Here is a 22651-nt window from a genome sequence, read left to right as displayed (position 1 = left end):
CCGTCGTGCTGGTACCAGCGGTCTCTGGTCCTTAAGTAGATTTATTGTTTTGTCTGCTCAATGAAACAGTCTGTCCCCATCACAGCGTGTATATGAACTTTTGACCTTTATCTATATCCTCTACTCTCAGAAGCCCAGTACTCTGCCAGGAAATCTGTCATTTCTTATGGTAGAAGGAGGCTATAGAAAAACTGTCAGTTGCATAGCTGAATATTGACTCCCTCAGGCAGAGTAAAAGGAACACAGCCTAGTTATTAGTGTGCTAGGCACTGTACATACACATGTCTATCTCATGTCGCATGTCACTTAACCACTTATGCACCAGCGGTCTCTGCCCCCTTAAAATGAACCAGACACAAAGCATCTTCATGTATTTTACCATATATATCAGTGGGAACATTAGAGAAAACACCTACCCTGCTCTCTGTTTCATCCTTCACTGCTCAGCCTGCTTCTTATCAGCCCTGATAAAATCCCCCACTGAGCATTCAGTCTGGCTTCGCTAAGGAACCATTATAGCTGAGTCTGTCTTCTCTGATGTCTTTTCAAGCCCAAGCCTGCCCCCCTCCTGGCTCTGCTATAATGACTCAGCTATAATGATTCCTGAGCAAAGCCAGACTGAATGCTCAGTGGGGGATTTTATCAGGGCTGATAACAAGCAGGCTGAGCAGTGAAGGATGAAACAGAGAGCAGGGTAGGTGTTTTCTCTAATGTCCCCACCGATTTATATGGTAAAATACATGAGGGTGCTTCGCCTCTGGTTCACTTTAAGTTTTTAAACATAGCACTATGGGATTTCTAAAAGTAATTTTTAGAAGTAGGAGGATAGATACAATGATGCATCATTTCACTTTCACTTAAGTTTTACCTGCAGTTCTTTACAAAGTTGCGGACAGGAAGGTTCTGATTGGCTTCTGTAGAACTCATCAGCTCTTGTAGACTCCTCCCCTGACCCCCCCACACCCCCGCTGTTCCCCAGGCTCACCTTTGCCGATGAGGAGGCTGATCTGTGAGTTCAGAAGCTTCTCGGCCCGGTCCCCCTCTCTGGCCACCAGCCTCAGTACCGGCAGGAAAGGCTGGATGTCGCACAGTCGCCTCTGCTCGTCATCCAGCTCCTGCTGCTCTGCTGTCTGGTTGATGCAGGTGAAGACGTAGGATGATGGGGACCCGAGGGTGTGGAAGAGAGGCTCATGTTGTGCCCGCTGCCAGAGTAACTGCGGGCAGAACCAACACAGGGAGGGGGGACATGAAGAGAGATGAACATTAAAGTGGATCCGAGATGAACTTTTACTCATTGCATATTTGTGTTCCTTTCCTATAGTTTATAGGGCATTCCTCATGTCCAATACTTGTTTTGTTTGTTTTAATACTCTAATTCCCTATAAACTTAACAAGCCACGCCCACAGCAGCCTGATTACTGAGGGAATTGCCTGTCATCAGTGACTTGCTTGTGCATGGTTACAATGCTACAATACCAGCCAGGCTGCACAGAAATGTGGGCAGAGGAGCACACTATTATCAGTACTCTACCTGCATTACCTGGTAACAGCAATGCTTCTCGTGCAAGCTGCTGCCTGATTACTGAGGATATTGCCTGTCATCTGTGACTTGCTTGTGCATGGCCACAATGCTACAGCATCATCCAGGCTGCACAGAAATGTGGGCAGGGGGAAAGGGCAGGGGCAAGGGGGCACACTATCAGTACTGTCAGTACTGTACCTGCATTAACAGGTGAGACCTACAGTGGTTTGCAAAAGTATTCGGCCCCCTTGAAGTTTTCCACATTTTGTCACATTACTGCCACAAACATGAATCAATTTTATTGGAATTCCACGTGAAAGACCAATACAAAGTGGTGTACATGTGAGAAGTGGAATGAGAATCATACATGATACCAAACATTTTTTACAAATCAATAACTGCAAAGTGGGGTTTGCGCAATTATTCGGCCTCCTTTGATCTGAGTGCAGTCAGTTGCCTATAGACATTGCCTGATGAGTGCTAATGACTAAATAGAGTGCACCTGTGTGTAATCTAATGTCAGTACAAATTCAGCTGCTCTGTGACGACCTCAGAGGTTGTCTAAGAGAATATTGGGAGCAACAACACCGTGAATTCCAAAGAACACTCCAGACAGGTCAGGGATAAAGTTATTGAGAAATTTAAAGCAGGCTTAGGCTACAAAAAGATGTCCAAAGCCTTGAACATCCCACGGAGCACTGTTCAAGCGATCATTCAGAAAGGGAAGGAGTATGACACCTGTAAACCTACCAAGACAAGGCCATCCACCTAAACTCACAGGCTGAACAAGGAGAGCGCTGATCAGAAATGCAGTCAAGAGGCCCATGGTGACTCTGGATGAGCTGCAGAGATCTACAGCTCAGGTGGGAGACTCTGTCCATATGACAACTATTAGTTATGCACTGTACAAAGTTGGCCTTTATGGAAGAGTGGCAAGAGGAAAGCCATTGTTAACAGAAAGCATAAGAAGTCCCGTTTGCAGTTTGCCACAAGCCATGTGGGGGACACAGCAACCATGTGGAAGAAGGTGCTCTGGTCAGATGAGACCAAAATTTAACCTTTTGGTCAAAATGCAAAACGCTATGTGTGGCAGAAAACTAACACTGCACATCACTCTGAACACACCATCCCCACTGTCAAATATGGTGGTGGCAGCATCATGCTCGGGGGGTGCATCTCTTCAGCGGGGACAGGGAAGCTGGTCAGAGTTGATGGGAAGATGGATGGAGCCAAATACAGGGCAATCTTGGAAGAAAACCTCTTGGAGACTGCAAAAGACTTGAGACTGGGGCGGAGGTTCACCTTCCAGCAGGACAACAACCCTAAACATAAAGCCAGGGCAACAATGGAATGGTTTAAAACAAAACCTATCCATGAGTTAGAATGGCCCAGTCAAAGTCCAGATCTAAATTCAATCGAGAATCTGTGGCAAGATCTGAAAACTGCTGTTCACAAACGCTGTCCATCTAATCTGACTGAGCTGGAGCTGTTTTGCAAAGAAGAATGGGCAAGGATTTCAGTCTCTAGATGTGCAAAGCTGGTAGAGACATACCCTAAAAGACTGGCAGCTGTAATTGCAGCAAAAGGTGGTTCTACAAAGTATTGACTCAGGGGGTTGAATAATTATGCACACCCCACTTTGCAGTTATTGATTTGTTAAGAAATTTTGAAATCATGTATGGATTTTCGTTCCACTTCTCACGTGTACACCACTTTGTATTAGTCTTTCACGTGGAATTCCAATAAAATTGATTCATATTTGTGGCAGTAATGTGACAAAATGTGGAAAACTTCAAGGAGGCCGAATACTTTTGCAAACCACTGTATGCCTCTTGAGTTAGCTGTTGCCTGATTACTGCATGCAAATGCCTGCATATTGGACCACCGTGCATTTTGATGTAGCTTATGCTGGGAATACACAATGCAATGTCCCGTCAGATATATGGGTTGATAGATAATTTCCAAAAGATTCTATCTGATTTTGATCGTTTTTCTGACCACTTCTATACAAAAATCAATCAGAAAAATTATCAGAAATCTGATCGTACCTGTCTGAAATTATCTATCGACCAGTCTATCGGAAAAAAAAATTGCATGGTGTATTCCCGGCATTAGACACTGTCTGGGGTCACTTGCAGGAGCACTGAAAAAGAATAGAATTAAGGGGCCCATACACCTAACTATTTTCCCGCCGATATACAGCAGATTCGATCACTGATTGAATCTGCTGTGAAATCGTTGCGCAAATGCTGACAGAACGATCGATTTCTGTCTGAAATCAATCGTTGACGTGGAGCCATCCGTGTGGAAGATTTTGCTTGATCGCCGGCGGGTCGGGAGTGCGTCGATAGCGTCGTTCGAATGTCCGACGACCGATGCTAGCGACAATACATTACCTGCTCCGCCGGCGCGAGTCCCCTCTGTCACCGATGTCTTCTCCGCTGGGGTCCGGCTGGCTTCACTTCCTGTCCCGGCAGGAAGTTTAAACAGTAGAGTGCCCTCTACTGTTTAAACTTCCCCCGGCAAGCAGTTCAGTGAAGCTGGAGGAGCCGAGCGCGGAGAAGACAGTGGAGACCAGGGGACACGCGCCGGCCGGATCAGGTAATGTATGGGGGGGGGGGGGGGGGGGGGGGGGGGTCAGCAGCTCCACTGATTGTGAACGGTGTCAGGCTGAAATCGGTTCACAATCCGTTTGCAGTAAAGGCAGCCATACGATCCCTCTCTGATCAGATTCGATCAGAGAGGGATCTATCTGTCGGTCGAATCTGATGGCAAAATCGACCAGTGTATGGCCACCTTTACTCCTAATTACAATTTCTGGTAAAGTAAACTACTTGGCTCGATCACTTTGGAGTTTACTATAAAGGGATCCTACTGTACTGGGCATGGGGAGACATTTGCAGATTTACACCTTTCACTGCAAAATCTTTGCCATTCCTCATCTCCCCTCTCATGAGCTGTCTGACTCATGCCAAGTGAATGAGTCAGAGATAAGGAGAGAGAGATAACAGAACTAACTATACATAAGAAACATACAATGGAAGTTTCCTGCCTGGAACCTCATCAATACAGCAGGAGAGGAGCGAACGGGCTCATTATTTCAAATGAAACCAGCACGTGGAAAAATTAAAATAATTGCAAAAACTGATATAAATGAACAGATAACTCAACATTCCTGAGCTCTGCTTTAAAGTGAACCAGAGACGAAGCACCATCGTGTATTTTACCATATAGATCAGTGGGAACATTAGAGAAAATACCTACCCTGCTTTCTGTTTCATTCTGCACTGCATAGCTTGCTTCTAATCAGCCATGATAAAATCCCTGACTGAGCATTCAGTCTGGCTTTGCTATAATGACTCAGCCATAATGATTCCTGAGCACAGCCAGCAGGGGGCAGGCTTGGACTTGGAAAGACATGAGAGAACACAGACTGAGCTATAAATATTCCTGAGCAAAGACAGACTGAATGCTCAGTTGGGGATTTTAGCTGGCTGAGCAGTGCAGAATGAAACAGAAAGCAAGGTAGGTGTTTTCTCTAATGTTCCCACTGATATATATGGTAAATGCATGTGGATGCTTCATCTCTGGTTCCCTTTAAAGGAAATCTGAAGCTAAAATAAACTATGAGATAATGAACTGTATGTTTAGTATGGATAATAAACAGAGCATTAGTAGCAAAGAAAAGCGTCTCATATTTATATTTTCAGTTGCATAGCTTTATAGCATTGCACCATACTGTCACAGCTGCAATTTAGAACCTGTACTCTGTATTTTAAGCTGTAAAACAAAGCAGAAATAATGACCCTTTGAACTTTCCTGCAGTATAACCTTATCTCCAGCTGTCTGTTTCTTGGCTGCTCTTCAGAAAACAGGACTGAGTTTGACTAAGTTGGTGACCAGCTCAGGAAAGTTCTTTTGCATAGATCAGGTAACAACTCTAACTCTTCCTGTACTGGAACACAATAGGAGACTTTTCTTTGCTACCAATGTTCTATTTATTATCCGTAGTACACATACAATTCATTATATCATAAGTTTATTTTCACTTTAGAGTTGCTTTAAGCCTGCTGAGTAAAAATGTGATCAAATTCAGTTTCTAAACTACAAATATTTTCTAACAGGTGTTTTGGGAAACGCAAACCAATACGCATGCCCAGGGCTGTGGAGTCGGTCCAAAAATCCACCGACTCCGACTCCTCAGTTTAGGATTCCACCGACTCCGACTCCACGACTCCGACTCCTCTAATTTGCATATTACAATTTTGTTGATTAAAAGTATGCAACATGAAATTCGTCTCTTAACTGCCAACGCTTAGGAATTTTACAAGACAACTGAAGTGAGAAGGATATGTAGACTACTATATTTATTCCCTTTAGACTAAAACTAGTCCTTGGTAAGAGTACTTGTAAAAGGTACAAACCGGAACAAAGATCATCTATAAGGCCCTAGGCAATGTAAGTGTGGGTACATGTAAGAATGATGTGCAGGTACTCTGCAGGGGAATGAGGAGATTGTAAACAGACAACACCTCTGTGTTCAATGTGCACAGCATTCTCAGTGGATTCCCTGCAGCTCTGTGGGGAGTGCATATGTAGAGTATAGTACTACTGTGTAACAAAGAAAACCTGAGACAGATGAAATTAAAGTTTTATACATACCTGGGGCTTCCTCCAGCCCCCTTCAGGATAATCAGTCCCTCATTGTCCTCCTCCACCACCTGGATCTTCTGCTATGAGTCCAGGTACTTGAGCAGGTCAGGCGTAGTGCGCATGCACACACTCCGCCGCCAGGAGCATACTACACCTGTGCAGCACTATTGCGCAGGTGCAGAATGTTCCTGGCTGTGGGAGCGGCATGCAGCCGTACAGCGCTGACTGGCTGAATTACCAGGACTCATAGCAGAAGATCCGGGTGGTGGAGGAGGACAATGAGGGACTGATTATCCTGAAGGGGGCTGGAGGAAGCCCCAGGTATGTATAAAACTTTACTTTTCATCCGTCTCAGTTACCCTTTCATTTGTAGTCACCAAACCAAATTTTAATAACATATCAAATTATTTGATTTCATCAGCAAAGGGAGTGCATACATTTGCATAAATCAGCATCAGTGCAGAATTATTTCCATCTCGTTGACCATCTCTATTAGTGACAGAGTAGTTTAGTTAGTTTTTTAGGCTCTTTGCCTAGCACAGTTATTTAAGTTACTATATATACTTATGACTAACTGAGCTTCCAAACTCACAATCACTACAGATTGATACTCTTGGAAGCATTACACAGATTTTATACAATCAACCACTAGCCACTAGTTATTTTTCACTCGCTCATTTACAGGTCCATGTTCATAGTTACTTGAGCTGGTGTGTGTTATATAGGATACTTAGCTATATTGATACCACTCCCTGGAGTCTCTGTAGGGTGGTGTAAGTCCCCCATTCTCCAGGTAGAGAGGCCTTTACAAATCTTCCCACATACGAGTTCTATAGTACAATAACTTTAAGACTACTTCCAAGACCTACATAAGGTATTTGTTGGGATCTGTGATCCCTCACTCATTCTTACTGGTGGAATTGATAACCTAATAATAGAAAATCTCTTCATCTATCCACAAGGGAATTGTAATATTACAATTTCCTCTTATCTTACAGTATTCAACTCGTAATGCTAATACGTCAAGAATTATTCTTGACTCCTCCCCGCACATTGGGGCAGCGTTCTAGAACCTCACAACATTCTCTCATCTGGTTTATAGATATACTCCTGACATATCTCCTTTAGTATATAAATACTCACACTAAGAGTTCAGTTCAGTAGTGTTAAACTCAAAACATTGTTATAATTCCTTTGCAAACTACTACTGTATTATTGTAATATTGTATTTCTGTATTATTAGATACTTGTTACTCTGAACTGCATTTCATGTACACTGTTCTAACCACAACTTTCCTTCTGTATAATTTTAAAAATTTTCAATAAAAACTCTATTAGTGACATGGCTACACATCAGGCTTTATACTTACAGCATAGATGTTATTTAGTATATATAAGAGATTCCTGTGTACACATCACATATACAGTCACAATCAGATATGTATATCTGACCTTAAAAATACGGGGACTGATTTATTGAAGCAGCACAAGTAACTAATTTTGATTGGTTTATTTCATTTTTGTGGACTAAGCACAGCTATTACTGTATATATACATTATTTTTAATGACTTATCTGAGAAATAGAACATTTTATCATATTTTCTATTTTAATTACAGTTACAAATTCATTAGGAGTCGGTGCATTTTTTCCCGACTCCGACTCCAGGCACCCAAAATTGCCAGACTCCGACTCCACGACTCCGACTCCACAGCCCTGCGCATGCCACCATCTTATTCAGACTGCAAAGCAAGCTGGGTTCTCCGACAAAAGCTAGGCAGCGAGGGCTGGTTTACACAGCCGGCGTCTCGTTCTGCCTGTGCTAAACGTATTTCTGCTACCGAGCAGGAAAGTGTCTGGCATCAGTTCCCCTCGTAGTGTTGTGCTTTAAAGAGACTCTGTAACAAAAATTTCATCCTGTTTTCTACCATCCTACAAGTTCCTAAACCTAGTCTAATGTGCTCTGGCTTACAGCAGCACTTTCTACTATCGCCATCTCTGTAATAAATAAACTTATCTTTCCCCTGTCTGATTTGTCGCCCTGTGTCTGGAAGGCTGCCAACTCTTCAGTGTTGTTGATCTGTTATGCACGCCCCCTCTATGCACACTCCTGTGTGTGTTATTTAGATTAGGCAGCCTCTCTGCTCTCTTATCTTTTTCAAGCTGTATAAATCCTGCTCTGTTAGGCTGTGAAAGGAGCTGGGCTGTCACATGCTGAGGAATTACAGACACTGCAGAGCTGTCTTCAGGAAGAAACAATCAGCCTGTCACTCTTCAGTGCATGAGAGCTGCAGGGGGTAAACACACAAATGATCTCTTGAGATTCAAAAGGAAGGGTGTATACAGCCTGCTTGTGTATGGGTGTATTTTCTATGTGTGGACATACTGTACATCAACCTACTTCCGGCTTTGGTAGCCATTTTGTTTGTTTATAAACAAACTTTTTAAAACTGTTTTTAACCACTTTTAATGCGGCGGGGAGCGGCAAAATTGTGTCAGAGGGTAATAGGAGATGCCCCCTAACGCACTGGTATGTTTACTTTTGTGCGATTTTAACAATACAGATTGTCTTTAAGCCTCTAGACTAGGGTTACACTAAATGGGAACAAAGCTAAGTGCAACATTTTGGTAAATTCAGTCAACTACGGCACTCGCTCAATCACGGCAGATCCTGGCTCTTAGAGGCAGGAAAGTCACCGGCAGCCGTCTGTCAGAAGCGGCCTTCAGTGTCGGAATATTTCAGGTAAGTGAACCCCGCGAGTTGTGGCTGGACGCTGCATGGAGGTATTGGCTCACTTACCGTCTTGATATTTTTGAGGCTGGCATTCCGCGACACCGGGAAGTGGAGGTAAATGCCCGTCGGGAGCAGGAAGTCCACCGGTATGCTCTGATTCTCCTCCTTGGCCCAGAAGTCCACCGGGCAGTAAACTCCGGGCGGCATTCTGCCCCGTGACTACCACCCCTCTGGCCCTGGAAAAGAAAAATAGAGTTCTCAGGATCCACCGTCAGGGTCACGTCACCCTTCCCTCCACCTCATCACTCCCAGTCTCTCCCCCACACATCGCTCATCACCCACCATCTCCCCACACCCTTCCTTAAAGGACCACTATTGCGAAAATCCTAAAAAAAAAAAAAACTTAACCCTCCTGGCGGTCTAATGTTTTCCGCCAGGAGGCAGCGCAGCAGTTTTTTTTTGTTTGTTTTTTTTTAATCATGATAGCCGCTGCTCAGCGGCATCCCCCCGCCCGCTTCGATCGCCTTCGGCGATCTCCGATCAGGAAATCCCGTTCAAAGAACGGGATTTCCTGGAGGGCTTCCCCCGTCGCCATGGCGACCGGGCGGGATGACGTCACCACGTCATTGGGAGTCCCGATCCACCCCTCAGCGCTGCCTGGCACTGATTGGCCAGGCAGCGCACAGGGTCGGGGGGGGGGGGGGGGGGGGGCGCGCGGCGCGACGGATAGCGGCGATCAGTGGGCTGACGCAGCTAGCAAAGCGTAGCTGCGTTCAGCAAAAAAAAAAAAAATTAAGCAAATCGGCCCAGCAGGGCCTGAGAAAACCTCCTGCACGGTTACCGCCAGGAAGGTTAAAATACATGTAAACACATTCAAAGAAGAAGTACATTTCTCCCAGAGTAAAATGAGCCATAAATTACTTTTCTCCCATGTTGCTGTCACAGTAGATAGTAGAAATCTGACAGAACCGACAGGTTTTGGAGTAGCCCATCTCCTCATGGGGGCTTCTCAGTGTTTATTTTCAAAAGCAGTTAGTGAATGGCAGTTTCTTTGTCCAACAGCCCAAAAAGTGTGCAGTGAGCATGGAGGCTGGCCAGCATCTATGTATAAATCTTTTCCAGGGAATGTCTAAAAAGACATTAATAAAGGCCACATTGAGAATCCCTCATGAAGAGATGGACTAGCCCAAAACCTGTCGGTTCTGTCAGATTTCTACTACCTACTGTAAGTGACAGCAACATAGGAGAAAAGTTATTTATGACTCATTTTACTCTGGAAGAATTGTACTTCTTATTTGTATATGTTTTACATGTATTATACATTTTTCACGATAGTGGTCTTTTAAAGTCTCCTCCCCATACCTCATCAAACCCAGTCTCCCTCCCCTCTCCACACCTTATTATGAGTTTTTGTTACGGTAGTATATTGTATTTTAACCACTTAACCCCCCGTGGTACAAATTTCTCCGTCCCTTTTTTCCCCCCTAAAAAACCAGGGACGGAGAAATCCGTACCTTCCGCGCTAACGCTGCTGTCCGCGCTCCCGCCGCTCGTGCGTGCGCTCCCGCCGCTCGTGCATGCCGCCGCCCGCTCGGAGATCAATGAACGGAAAAATCCATTCCCGTTCGTTGATCTAACCCCCTCAATGATCCGCTGCTTCTATTAGAAACAGCGCGATCATTGTGATCTTCTCAGCCTCGTACTGCTTCCTGTAAGCGTCCTTCCGGACGCTTACAGGTCGCATGTAAACAAACACACTGTGGCCATCTTGTGGCCAAATTGTAAAATGCTTTAGGGTGTAGTTTTACTTATACAAACACATTACATTTACACAATAAATTAACTCATTACCTCCCACACTCCCCAATTTGTTTATTTTTTGTAATTAAAAAAAAAATAGTTACCTTAGGGACTGAACTTTTTAAATATTTATGTCAAGAGGGTATAACACTGTTACTTTATAAACTGCGGGCTTGTAATTAGGGATGGACGCAAAACTGAAAAAAATGCACCTTTATTTCCAAATAAAATATTGTCACCAAACATTGTGATAGGGACTTAATTTAAACAGTTTTATAACCGGGACAAATGGGCAAATACATTTCATGGGTTTTAGTTACAGTAGCATGCATTATTTAAAAACTATAATGGCCGAAAACTGAAAAATACATTTTTTCCCACATTTTTTCCTTCTTTCCCATTAAAACACATTTAGAATAAAATAATTCTTGGCATAATGTCCCACCTAAAGAAAGCCTAATTGGTGGCGAAAAAAACAAGATATAGTTCATTTCATTGCAATAAGTAATAATAAAGTTATAGACTAATGAATGTAAGGAGAGCTGAAAATTGCTCTGGTGTTCAAGGGGTAAAACCCCTCAGTGGTGAAGTGGTTAAACACTATTAGCCGAAAAAGCTGAGAATTTTTAATTTTTTTTTCTTCACTTTAAAATGCATATAAAATAAAATAATTCATAGCAAAACGTACCACCTAAAGAAAGCCTAATTTGAGGTAAAAAAAAAAACAAAAACAAAAAAAAACAATGTATACATTATTTCAGTGTGATATGTAGCGATAAAGTTATAGGCTAATGAATGGATGCTTCGCTGAAATGTGAAAATTGCTGTGGTGTGTAAGGGTAAAAACCCTTAGGAGGTGAAGCGGTTAAAAGGAAATAAATATGTCCGCCTCCACATGCCTCCTGTCTGGTGTACTTTAAAGGAGGGAGAACAAAACCAAGTCAAACACAGTTTGGGTAGATCCAAATTACACAAAAACAGACCACGTCTTTGCATTTGCCCCCAATTACCAATCTCTCTGCATACATGTCCCCTTCTGCTGGCTACACAGAGCCTCACTTGGGGTATTAGACCGTTACACACAGCCAATGCAGTTAATATCTACATGCATTCCTCACGGCATCCCCTCCATGTTCTATGCATTGCCTTATAACCTAGTCTGTGTGATCTCGTTGCTTATTTATGTTTTCTGCCATTTCTGAAAGCCCCGATATTGAGCGGTAGTGACAGCCCACGGAATGTGTCAGGAACAGAAGTGGCCGGACCGGTCTGACAGAGGCCGCTACAGGTAAAGTCTGGAGGAAGGGGGTGAAGAATGGAATGTGAAACTGGCAGTCTCCGCTGCAGGACGACGGCAAGCTCCTAGGCATGGGAAAGGAGTAGAGTCCTCAGATTGCCACGCCTTCCCGCCGATCGCCATTTATGCTTTCTAAGAAAATCGCCGGCGATTCCCAAGGACTTGCTGCGGAAAGTGAATGGCTGCGATCCCGCAAGAGCGATTTTCTAAAATTACAATCGATGTGTGCGCAGCATTTTCAGAGAGTCATCTCATAAGGGAAAGCAGTGGCTAAAATCACTTTCCCTGAAATCGCTCCGGAAATGGCTCAGCATTTAAAGCGGAATATAACCCTGCATTTTAACTTTGCTCTAAAACATTATTTACAGCATATTCTATGCAACCAGCATTTTTTTTTACTAGACCAGCATTGGAAGGGTTACACACAGAGCTTTAAAGTTCCATGGAGAGAACTGCAGACGCATCTGAAGTTTAGACAGATACATTTAAGCAAAACAAAAAAATGAATGAATAAAATTGTCAAACAGAAAAAACAAAAAATAGAACCATCTATGGCACCTTTACAATTTTGTTAAACAGATATTAAGATCCGAAAAACAAATGAAACCATTTTCTCCCGTCCCTGCGCGTTAGATCCATCAGCCACAAAACAAGCGAAAGCGCTTTTGTCTGGTGGGAGGAGCTATGTAAATCATTCCTCTGCGCAGCTATGGATTACTCTGCGGAAAAACATTGATCTGCGTTTCCAAAATGCTAACAACCAACCAAAAGGCGACACAAGATTCAGCGCAATCAATGAATTACAAACCCCCCTGGAGTTTATGCAAATTGTCATAGTTTGAACTCCGTTTAAAATCGCAACGATCCAGATCCGCAGCACGATGTGTTTGTACCGGTTTCAATCTGCATACAAACGGCAACAATCTTCATCCGGTTGGGAAAAGTATCACCTTACAAATCCTGCAATAAATCTGCAGTGTCTACTTCCTGCTTTCATAGAAGCAGACATGTAAACGCAGGATGTTAACCTTATTAGCTACTCTGCCGAGGACTGCCAAGATTCCTGTGCCGACACAGCTGAGAGATAAAATTACAGTTGAGATTACTTGAAGATGAGGTGAAATAAGACAGGCTCTTCTCTCTAAAAGCGCACACGGTGTGTCCTGTGCAAGTGTTCAGGTCTACCTTAATGCTAGTGGGAACCAGTTTTGTTTTTTAAAGTCAGATACTTACAAGGAGAGGAAGGCTCTGGGTCCCATAGAGCATTCGCTCTCCTCTCCCAATGCCCGCTGTTGTCCTGGCTCCCCCGTAGCGGTATTCGACCATTTCGGCCAAATACCGCTGTCTCCCAGCCGAAGAGAGGCTTCATGAGCCTGAGTGCTCCCGAAGCCGGGCCCCTCTACACTGCGCACGCGCGGCCTCTATGGCGCGTGTGCGCCGCCTGTCTTTGGGAGGACTCAGCTCCCGATGTCCCCCGCGGTTGCAAACAGGGGAGCCAGCGCAGCACGGAGGGCACCGGGAGAGGAGAGGGAAGGCTCATTAGGACCGAGACTTCCCTCTCCTTAGGTGACTATCTGCTTTTTTTTTTTTTTTTTTTTTTTTTTTTTTTTTAATATGGGGTTACATTAGCTTTAAAGTGCTGCATGCAAAAAAATTAATAAAATCCAGCCTCCTAATAGGATGCAGGAAACATTGTGGGTTAATTGTTAAAGAGAACCTAAAGTCATCCCAAAAAAATTATGAGATTAACTCACCTGGGGCTTCCCTCAGCCCCCTGCAGACGATCGGTGCCCTCGCAGCCCCGCTCCGATGGCCCAGGACCCGCCGGCGAACACTTCCGGTTTGGCAGTCACGGGCCGACAGGCATGGGAGCCTGGAGGTCGCAATAGCAGCATAGGCGGCGATATACAGGCTGGGAACGCGAACAATCACTCGCGTTCCCATGCCTGTCGGCCGGTGACGGCCAAACCGGAAGTGTTCGCCGGCGGGTCCTGGGCCATCGGAGCGGGGCTGCGAGGGCACCGATCGTCTGCAGGGGGCTGAGGGAAGCCCCAGGTGAGTTAATCTCATTTTTTTTGGTTGCCTTTAGGTTCACTTTAAGTACATTCCATACAATTTTGTTAGATGGTTTGATAATTTCCGATATGTCCGATCTTATTTTCAATCGTGTTTCTGATCGATTTCTCATAGAAATGAATGGAAATAGATAAGAAAAGATAACAGAATCGAATATCGACCAGAAAATAGATTCGGAAATTGGACGGAAAATGGACCCAAAAAAAAAATGCACCGTGTGTACCCAGCATGAGATGGTCTGAAGATATTCTTGCATGGGTCATCTCAGAACGACTTTGGGAGCAAGTTGCTCAGAGTTGGTAAATCATGTGTGACCTGGGCACCATGTACTAGTGACATATAGTACGATGCTGTAAGGATTCACCATATCCACGTTTACTGTAATTTTCCTGGTTTGAGCATAGTCCAGCTCCCCCTGGTGGTCAGGCCTGGACTCCACAAGAGCAGTGAAGGTGTCCCGTGGTATCTGACTACATATCTATAATACATATAATACACCATCAGCCTAAATACAGTGCAGCTCCCCCTGGTAGTCAGGCCTGGACTACACAAGTCCTGTGGTATCTGACTATATATCTATAATACACTATCAGCCTATAATATAGTCCAGCTCCCCCTGGTGGTCAGGCCTGAACTCCACAAGAGCGATGAAGGTGTCCTGTGGTATCGGACTATATATCTATAATACACTATCAGCCTATAATATAGTGCAGCTCCCCTGGTGGTCAGACATGTAGCAGCAGCAAAAGTTGCATTGCACCCATCTCAGCTGTAGCCGGTATATACCGTACCTGTAATAAGCAATCTAAGCGTAAGCAGTGTCTCTCTAGTTATGAAGAAAACAACGCGTGGGAACGCTAATATTTGCTTTCCCATTAAGGTGACTGAGGTTTACAGTTACTTACTCTCCGTGTAAACTGACAGGACAGAGCTCTGCGCAAAACATCCCCATTCTAAACACTTTATTCCCGCTGACCCACACACCATACTGGTTACTAGATGGTTCCTCTGCCTTAGAAAGGGTACCGAATGCATCATCTGCCAGGAAACCACAAAATACATTTACAGAGACATTTCCACCACCATACAAGTATTGTCTTTGCAATCTCCAGAATAAAATCAGGAGGACCTGTCATTTCAATTACTGCAATCTACTCTTAGCTGTTATTCCACCAACTAGACATCTCTACAATCCACCATGAATGCTGCAGCCAGACTCCTGTATCCTCATCTCCACTCATATGCTGCTCCTCTCTGCACAGCTCTACACTGGCTCCTCCCATCACTCCTAATCTGCTGCCCCTCTCTGCACATCTCTACACTGGCTCCTCCCACCACTCATCTACAGCTCCTCTCTGCAGATCTCTACACTGGCTCCTCCCACTCATCTGCTGCTTCTTTCTGCAGATCTCTACACTGGCCCCTCCCACCACTCATATCCTGCTCCTCTCTGCACAGCTTTACACTGGCTCCTCCCATCACTCATCTGCTGCTCCTCACTGCAGATCTCTACACAAGGTGCGTACACACGCACTATGGCCGCCAACAACGGGCCCGTCAGAGCCTCCCGCTGGGCGGACTTTCAGGCGACAGTAGGGCGTGTGTTCGCGCTGTCGGCAGACTGATAAGGCTGTTTCTGAACGAATTGCCCAGCGGGAGGGTCTGACGGACCAGTCATTGGCGGCTGTAGTGCGTGTATACGCACCTTAAGAGCAGGAATGATGGTGCAGCAGACAATGGAGCAGCTTTGGTTAGCGGGGTGAAGAGGGGAGCAATGGGCTTTGCTGTCGATAAATATTCAACGTGCCAGAACTTCAAGAGACCTCGGGCCAGGGGACACCTGTGCACATGCTAGAATCTCGTCTGAGACGCTCCTGAATGGCTGAGAGTTCTGCCAGTCCAAATGAAGAAAGACCGGGTCTCGACCTGGATTTTAGGCCAATTGGCCAGTTTTTATTTGCAGAACCACAGTGCTAGAGCACAACGTTTCGACCAGTTGGTCTTTATCGACCCAGCCCTTAGAGTCGAGACCCGGTCTTTCTTCATTTGGACTGTTGTTGCACCCTTGGTGGATACGGGTGTGGACTGGTTGACTCCCTGGTGCTGTATTAAGAAGTGGGGTTGTAGCATCAAGGTTATACCTATACCTGAGAGTTCTGCCAGCCTGTGTGCCAAGCTTTAGTGTGTAAGCTCCATCTTCTCCTGCATACTTGTTATGTATGTAGGTTTGTCACTTGCGCCCCCCCCCCCCCCCCCCCCTTATTGTCCGGAGCTGTGTAATATGTTGTCCCTTTATAATGAAATAAGCCATGGGAATAAAATTTATAACAACTTAGTGACAATGCAGGAGCTCATTGCGAATACTCTGCATGTTCCCTTTAAGAAGGGAGAACATTTTTCATCCACTGAAGCATTCATAACAGAGGTCACCTCAGATGCTTCACACGGCATCATCACTGCTCAGAAGACCTCATCCCCTCCCTCTTACAGCATTCCTGATATCCCAGTCACCAGAGCAGGAACAGGAATAATAAAGTGTAATGAGGAGAGGAGGGAGCCAGGCGGATAGGAGAGGGGAGAGGAAAGAGCAGAGAACCAGGAGAAGGGAGAGGAAAGAGCAGAGAACCAGGAGAGGGGAGAGGAAAGAGCAGAGAACCAGGAGAGGGGAGAGGAAAGAGCAGAGAACCAGGAGAGGGGAGAGGAAAGAGCAGAGAACCAGGAGAGGGGAGAGGAAAGAGCAGAGAACCAGGAGAGGGGAGAGGAAAGAGCAGAGAACCAGGAGAGGGGAGAGGAAAGAGCAGAGAACCAGGAGAGGGGAGAGGAAAGAGCAGAGAACCAGGAGAGGGGAGAGGAAAGAGCAGAGAACCAGGAGAGGGGAGAGGAAAGAGCAGAGAACCAGGAGAAGGGAGAGGAAAGAGCAGAGAGCCAGGAGAAGGGAGAGGAAAGAGCAGAGAACCAGGAGAAGGGAGAGGAAAGAGCAGAGAACCAGGAGAAGGGAGAGGAAAGAGCAGAGAACCAGGAGAAGGGAGAGGAAAGAGCGGAGAACCAGGAGAGGGGAGAGGAAAGAGCGGAGAACCAGGAGAGGGGAGAGGAAAGAGCAGAGAACCAGGAGAGGGGAGAGGAAAGAGCAGAGAACCAGGAGAGGGGAGAGGAAAGAGCAGAGAACCAGGAGAGGGGAGAAGAAAGAGCAGAGAACCAGGAGAAGGGAGAGGAAAGAGCAGAGAACCAGGAGAAGGGAGAGGAAAGAGCAGAGAACCAGGAGAGGGGAGAGGAAAGAGCAGAGAACCAGGAGAAGGGAGAGGAAAGAGCAGAGAACCAGGAGAAGGGAGAGGAAAGAGCAGAGAACCAGGAGAGGGGAGAGGAAAGAGCAGAGAACCAGGAGAGGGGAGAGGAAAGAGCAGAGAACCAGGAGAAGGGAGAGGAAAGAGCAGGGAACCAGGAGAAGGGAGAGGAAAGAGCAGGGAACCAGGAGAAGGGAGAGGAAAGAGCAGAGAACCAGGAGAAGGGAGAGGAAAGAGCAGAGAACCAGGAGAGGGGAGAGGAAAGAGCAGAGAACCAGGAGAGGGGAGAGGAAAGAGCAGAGAACCAGGAGAAGGGAGCGGAAAGAGCAGAGAACCAGGAGAAGGGAGCGGAAAGAGCAGAGAACCAGGAGAGGGGAGAGGAAAAGAGAGACAGGAGGTGGAAGAGGATGGAAGGGATAAGGAAAAGGAAAGAAGAAGGAAAGAAAGGAGAAGAGGATGGAGGGAAAAGAAAGAAAAGGGAAAAGAGAAAGGAAAAAAAGGAAGAAAAAGGAAAGAAGAAAGGGGAAGGCAAAGAAAAGCTAAGAGGACGGGAGAAGGAAACAGAAAGGAGGAAAGAAAGGAGGAAAGGAGACGGAAAAGGAAAGTAGAAGAAAGTAGAAGGAAGGAGGAAGAGAACAGGGAGAGGAGGAAGGAAAAGGAAAGACAGGAGAATGAAAAGTCAGGCAGAGGAAAAGGATGGCAAGCAAAACCAAGAGTCCAAAAGAAGCAATAAAGGAGGGACTTAGGAACAAAACTGCAGAACAGGTCACTGATGAGGAAGGCAGAGGAGGAGGGGAGCAGGAGAGTGAGGAGGGGACAGGAAGAGGAAGGCAGAGGAGGAGAGGAGCAGGAAGAGGAAGGCAGAGGATGAGAGGAGCAGGAAGAGGAAGGCAGAGGAGGAGGGGAGCAGGAGAGTGAGGAGGGGACAGGAAGAGGAAGGCAGAGGAGGAGAGGAGCAGGAAGAGGAAGGCAGAGGATGAGAGGAGCAGGAAGAGGAAGGCAGAGGATGAGAGGAGCAGGAAAAGGAAGGCAGAGGATGAGAGGAGCAGGAAGAGGAAGGCAGAGGAGGAGGGGAGCAGGAGAGTGAGGAGGGGACAGGAAGAGGAAGGCAGAGGAGGAGAGGAGCAGGAAGAGGAAGGCAGAGGAGGAGGGGAGCAGGAGAGTGAGGGGACAGGAAGAGGAAGGCAGAGGAAGAGAGGAGCAGGAAGAGGAAGGCAGAGGAGGAGAGGAGCAGGAGAGTGAGGAGGGGACAGGAAGAGGACGGCAGCAGGGGAGGAGAGTATAGGAGCAGGAGAGTGATGAGGGGGCAGGAAGAGGAAGGCAGAGGAGGAGGGGAGCAGGAGAGTGATGAGGGGACAGGAAGAGGAAGGCAGAGGAAGAGAGGAGCAGGAGAGTGATGAGGGGACAGGAAGAGGAAGGCAGAGGAGCATAGGAGCAGGAGAGTGAGGAGGGGACAGGAAGAGGAAGGCAGAGGAGGAGGGGAGCAGGAGAGTGATGAGGGGGCAGGAAGAGGAAGGCAGAGGAGGAGGGGAGCAGGAGAGTGATGAGGGGAGCAGGAGAGTGAGGAGGGGACAGGAAGAGGAAGGCATTAGGGGAGGAGAGTATAGGAGCAGGAGAGTGATGAGGGGGCAGGAAGAGGAAGGCAGAGGAGGAGGGGAGCAGGAGAGTGAGGAGGGGACAGGAAGAGGAAGGCAGAGGAGGAGAGGAGCAGGAGAGTGAGGAGGGGACAGGAAGAGGAAGGCAGAGGAGCATAGGAGCAGGAGAGTGAGGAGGGGACAGGAAGAGGAAGGCAGAGGAGGAGGGGAGCAGGAGAGTGAGGAGGGGACAGGAAGAGGAAGGCAGAGGAGGAGAGGAGCAGGAAAGTGAGGAGGGGACAGGAAGAGGAAGGCAGAGGAGGAGAGGAGAGGAGCAGGAAGAGGAAGGTAGAGGAGGAGAGAAGCAGGAGAGTGAGGAGGGGACAGGAAGAGGAAGGCAGCAGGGGAGGAGAGTATAGGAGCAGGAGAGTGATGAGGGGGCAGGAAGAGGAAGGCAGAGGAGGAGGGGAGCAGGAGAGTGATGAGGGGACAGGAAGAGGAAGGCAGAGGAGTATAGGAGCAGGAGAGTGATGAGGGGGCAGGAAGAGGAAGGCAGAGGAGGAGGGGAGCAGGAGAGTGATGAGGGGAGCAGGAGAGTGATGAGGGGACAGGAAGAGGAAGGCAGAGGAGGAGTATAGGAGCAGGAGAGTGATGAGGGGGCAGGAAGAGGAAGGCAGAGTATAGGAGCAGGAGAGTGATGAGGGGGCAGGAAGAGGAAGGCAGAGGAGTATAGGAGCAGGAGAGTGATGAGGGGACAGGAAGAGGAAGGCAGAGGAGTATAGGAGCAGGAGAGTGATGAGGGGACAGGAAGAGGAAGGCAGAGGAGGAGTATAGGAGCAGGAGAGTGATGAGGGGGCAGGAAGAGGAAGGCAGAGGAGTATAGGAGCAGGAGAGTGATGAGGGGACAGGAAGAGGAAGGCAGAGGAGGAGTATAGGAGCAGGAGAGTGATGAGGGGGCAGGAAGAGGAAGGCAGAGTATAGGAGCAGGAGAGTGATGAGGGGGCAGGAAGAGGAAGGCAGAGGAGTATAGGAGCAGGAGAGTGATGAGGGGACAGGAAGAGGAAGGCAGAGGAGTATAGGAGCAGGAGAGTGATGAGGGGACAGGAAGAGGAAGGCAGAGGAGTATAGGAGCAGGAGAGTGATGAGGGGACAGGAAGAGGAAGGCAGAGGAGGAGAGGAGCAGGAGAGTGATGAGGGGACAGGAAGAGGAAGGCAGAGGAGGAGAGGAGCAGGAGAGTGATGAGGGGGCAGGAAGAGGAAGGCAGAAGGAGGAGTATAGGAGCAGGAGAGTGATGAGGGGACAGGAAGTGGAAGGCAGAGGAGGAGAGGAGCAGGAGAGTGATGAGGGGACAGGAAGAGGAAGGCAGAGGAGGAGTATAGGAGCAGGAGAGTGATGAGGGGGCAGGAAGAGGAAGGCAGAGGAGGAGTATAGGAGCAGGAGAGTGATGAGGGGACAGGAAGAGGAAGGCAGAGGAGGAGAGGAGCAGGAGAGTGATGAGGGGGCAGGAAGAGGAAGGCAGGAGGAGGAGTATAGGAGCAGGAGAGTGATGAGGGGACATTAAGAGGAAGGCAGAGGAGTATAGGAGCAGGAGAGTGATGAGGGGACAGGAAGTGGAAGGCAGAGGAGGAGAGGAGCAGGAGAGTGATGAGGGGAGCAGGAGAGATGAGGGGACAGGAAGAGGAAGGCAGGAGGAGGAGTATAGGAGCAGGAGAGTGATGAGGGGGCAGGAAGAGGAAGGCAGAGGAGGAGTATAGGAGCAGGAGAGTGATGAGGGGACAGGAAGAGGAAGGCAGAGGAGGAGAGGAGCAGGAGAGTGATGAGGGGAGCAGGAGAGTGATGAGGGGACAGGAAGAGGAAGGCAGAGGAGGAGTATAGGAGCAGGAGAGTGATGAGGGGGCAAGAAGAGGAAGGCAGAGGAGGAGGGGAGCAGGAGAGTGATGAGGGGACAGGAAGAGGAAGGCAGGAGGAGGAGTATAGGAGCAGGAGAGTGATGAGGGGGCAGGAAGAGGAAGGCAGAGGAGGAGTATAGGAGCAGGAGAGTGATGAGGGGACAAGAAGAGGAAGGCAGAGGAGCAGGAGAGTGATGAGGGGACAGGAAGAGGAAGGCAGAGGAGGAGAGGAGCAGGAGAGTGATGAGGGGACAGGAAGAGGAAGGCAGAGGAGGAGTATAGGAGCAGGAGAGTGATGAGGGGACAGGAAGAGGAAGGCAGAGGAGGAGAGGAGCAGGAGAGTGATGAGGGGACAGGAAGAGGAAGGCAGAGGAGGAGTATAGGAGCAGGAGAGTGATGAGGGGGCAGGAAGAGGAAGGCAGAAGAGTATAGGAGCAGGAGAGTGATGAGGGGACAGGAAGAGGAAGGCAGAGGAGGAGAGGAGCAGAAGAGTGATGAGGGGACAGGAAGAGGAAGGCAGGGGAGGAGAGGAGCAGAAGAGTGATGAGGGGACAGGAAGAGGAAGGCAGCAGGGGAGGAGAGTATAGGAGCAGGAGAGTGATGAGGGGGCAGGAAGAGGAAGGCAGAGGAGGAGTATAGGAGCAGGAGAGTGATGAGGGGGCAGGAAGAGGAAGGCAGAGGAGGAGTATAGGAGCAGGAGAGTGATGAGGGGACAGGAAGAGGAAGGCAGAGGAGGAGTATAGGAGCAGGAGAGTGATGAGGGGACAGGAAGAGGAAGGCAGAGAAGGAGTATAGGAGCAGGAGAGTGATGAGGGGGCAGGAAGAGGAAGGCAGGGGAGTATAGGAGAGTGATGAGGGGACAGGAAGAGGAAGGCAGAGGAGTATAGGAGCAGGAGAGTGATGAGGGGACAGGAAGAGGAAGGCAGCAGGGTAGGAGAGCATAGGAGCAGGAGAGTGATGAGGGGACAGGAAGAGGAAGGCAGAGGAGGAGTATAGGAGCAGGAGAGTGATGAGGGGACAGGAAGAGGAAGGCAGCAGGGGAGGAGAGTATAGGAGCAGGAGAGTGATGAGGGGACAGGAAGAGGAAGGCAGAGGAGGAGTATAGGAGCAGGAGAGTGATGAGGGGGCAGGAAGAGGAAGGCAGAGGAGGAGTATAGGAGCAGGAGATTGATGAGGGGACAGGAAGAGGAAGGCAGAGGAGGAGGAGTATAGGAGCAGGAGAGTGATGAGGGGACAGGAAGAAGAAGGCAGAGAAGGAGTATAGGAGCAGGAGAGTGATGAGGGGGCAGGAAGAGGAAGGCAGAGGAGTATAGGAGAGTGATGAGGGGACAGGAAGAGGAAGGCAGAGGAGTATAGGAGCAGGAGAGTGATGAGGGGACAGGAAGAGGAAGGCAGCAGGGTAGGAGAGCATAGGAGCAGGAGAGTGATGAGGGGACAGGAAGAGGAAGGCAGAGGAGGAGTATAGGAGCAGGAGAGTGATGAGGGGACAGGAAGAAGAAGGCAGAGAAGGAGTATAGGAGCAGGAGAGTGATGAGGGGACAGGAAGAGGAAGGCAGTGGAGTATAGGAGAGTGATGAGGGGACAGGAAGAGGAAGGCAGAGGAGTATAGGAGAGTGATGAGGGGACAGGAAGAGGAAGGCAGAGGAGGAGTATAGGAGCAGGAGAGTGATGAGGGGACAGGAAGAGGAAGGCAGAGGAGGAGTATAGGAGCAGGAGAGTGATGAGGGGACAGGAAGAGGAAGGCAGAGGAGTATAGGAGAGTGATGAGGGGACAGGAAGAGGAAGGCAGAGTATAGGAGCAGGAGAGTGATGAGGGGACAGAAGG

General features: G+C 47.8%; 2 protein-coding genes across 3 annotated transcripts in view; one reads left to right on the top strand and one right to left on the bottom strand.

Moving 5' to 3' along the window:
* Positions 1-22651, bottom strand: part of PIK3CD (phosphatidylinositol-4,5-bisphosphate 3-kinase catalytic subunit delta) — a 112779-nt gene that overhangs the window by 44052 nt on the left and 46076 nt on the right. For both annotated transcript variants that reach the window (XM_068238834.1, XM_068238833.1), the window contains exons 2-3: positions 8975-9144; positions 986-1214 (exon numbers count right to left, since the gene is read on the bottom strand). In XM_068238834.1, coding sequence (XP_068094935.1) covers positions 986-1214; positions 8975-9115 — 370 coding nt within the window. In that variant the 5' untranslated portion in view covers positions 9116-9144. The remainder of the gene's footprint in view (positions 1-985; positions 1215-8974; positions 9145-22651) is intronic.
* LOC137522021 (octapeptide-repeat protein T2-like) lies at positions 15617-17970 on the top strand. The gene is made up of 3 exons (XM_068242040.1): positions 15617-15673; positions 17453-17759; positions 17801-17970. Exons 1-3 carry the CDS (start codon positions 15617-15619, stop codon positions 17968-17970), a joined length of 534 nt encoding a protein of 177 aa, XP_068098141.1.

Source organism: Hyperolius riggenbachi, chromosome 6 (genome assembly GCF_040937935.1).
Source record: "Hyperolius riggenbachi isolate aHypRig1 chromosome 6, aHypRig1.pri, whole genome shotgun sequence".
Classification (NCBI taxonomy): domain Eukaryota; kingdom Metazoa; phylum Chordata; class Amphibia; order Anura; family Hyperoliidae; genus Hyperolius; species Hyperolius riggenbachi.
The sequence above is the reverse complement of the archived record's forward strand: the minus strand, read 5'-3'. Positions and strand labels throughout refer to the sequence as shown.

Coding starts and splice junctions, on each gene's coding strand:
- LOC137522021 (XM_068242040.1), top strand. CDS start 15,617: ATGGCCGCCAACAACGGGCCCGTCAGAGCCTCCCGCTGGGCGGACTTT. Junction 15,674..17,452: donor GGGCGGACTTTCAGGCGACA/GTAGGGCGTGTG, acceptor AGGAAAGAGCAG/AGAACCAGGAGAGGGGAGAG. Junction 17,760..17,800: donor GAGGAAAAGAGAGACAGGAG/GTGGAAGAGGAT, acceptor GGAAAGAAGAAG/GAAAGAAAGGAGAAGAGGAT.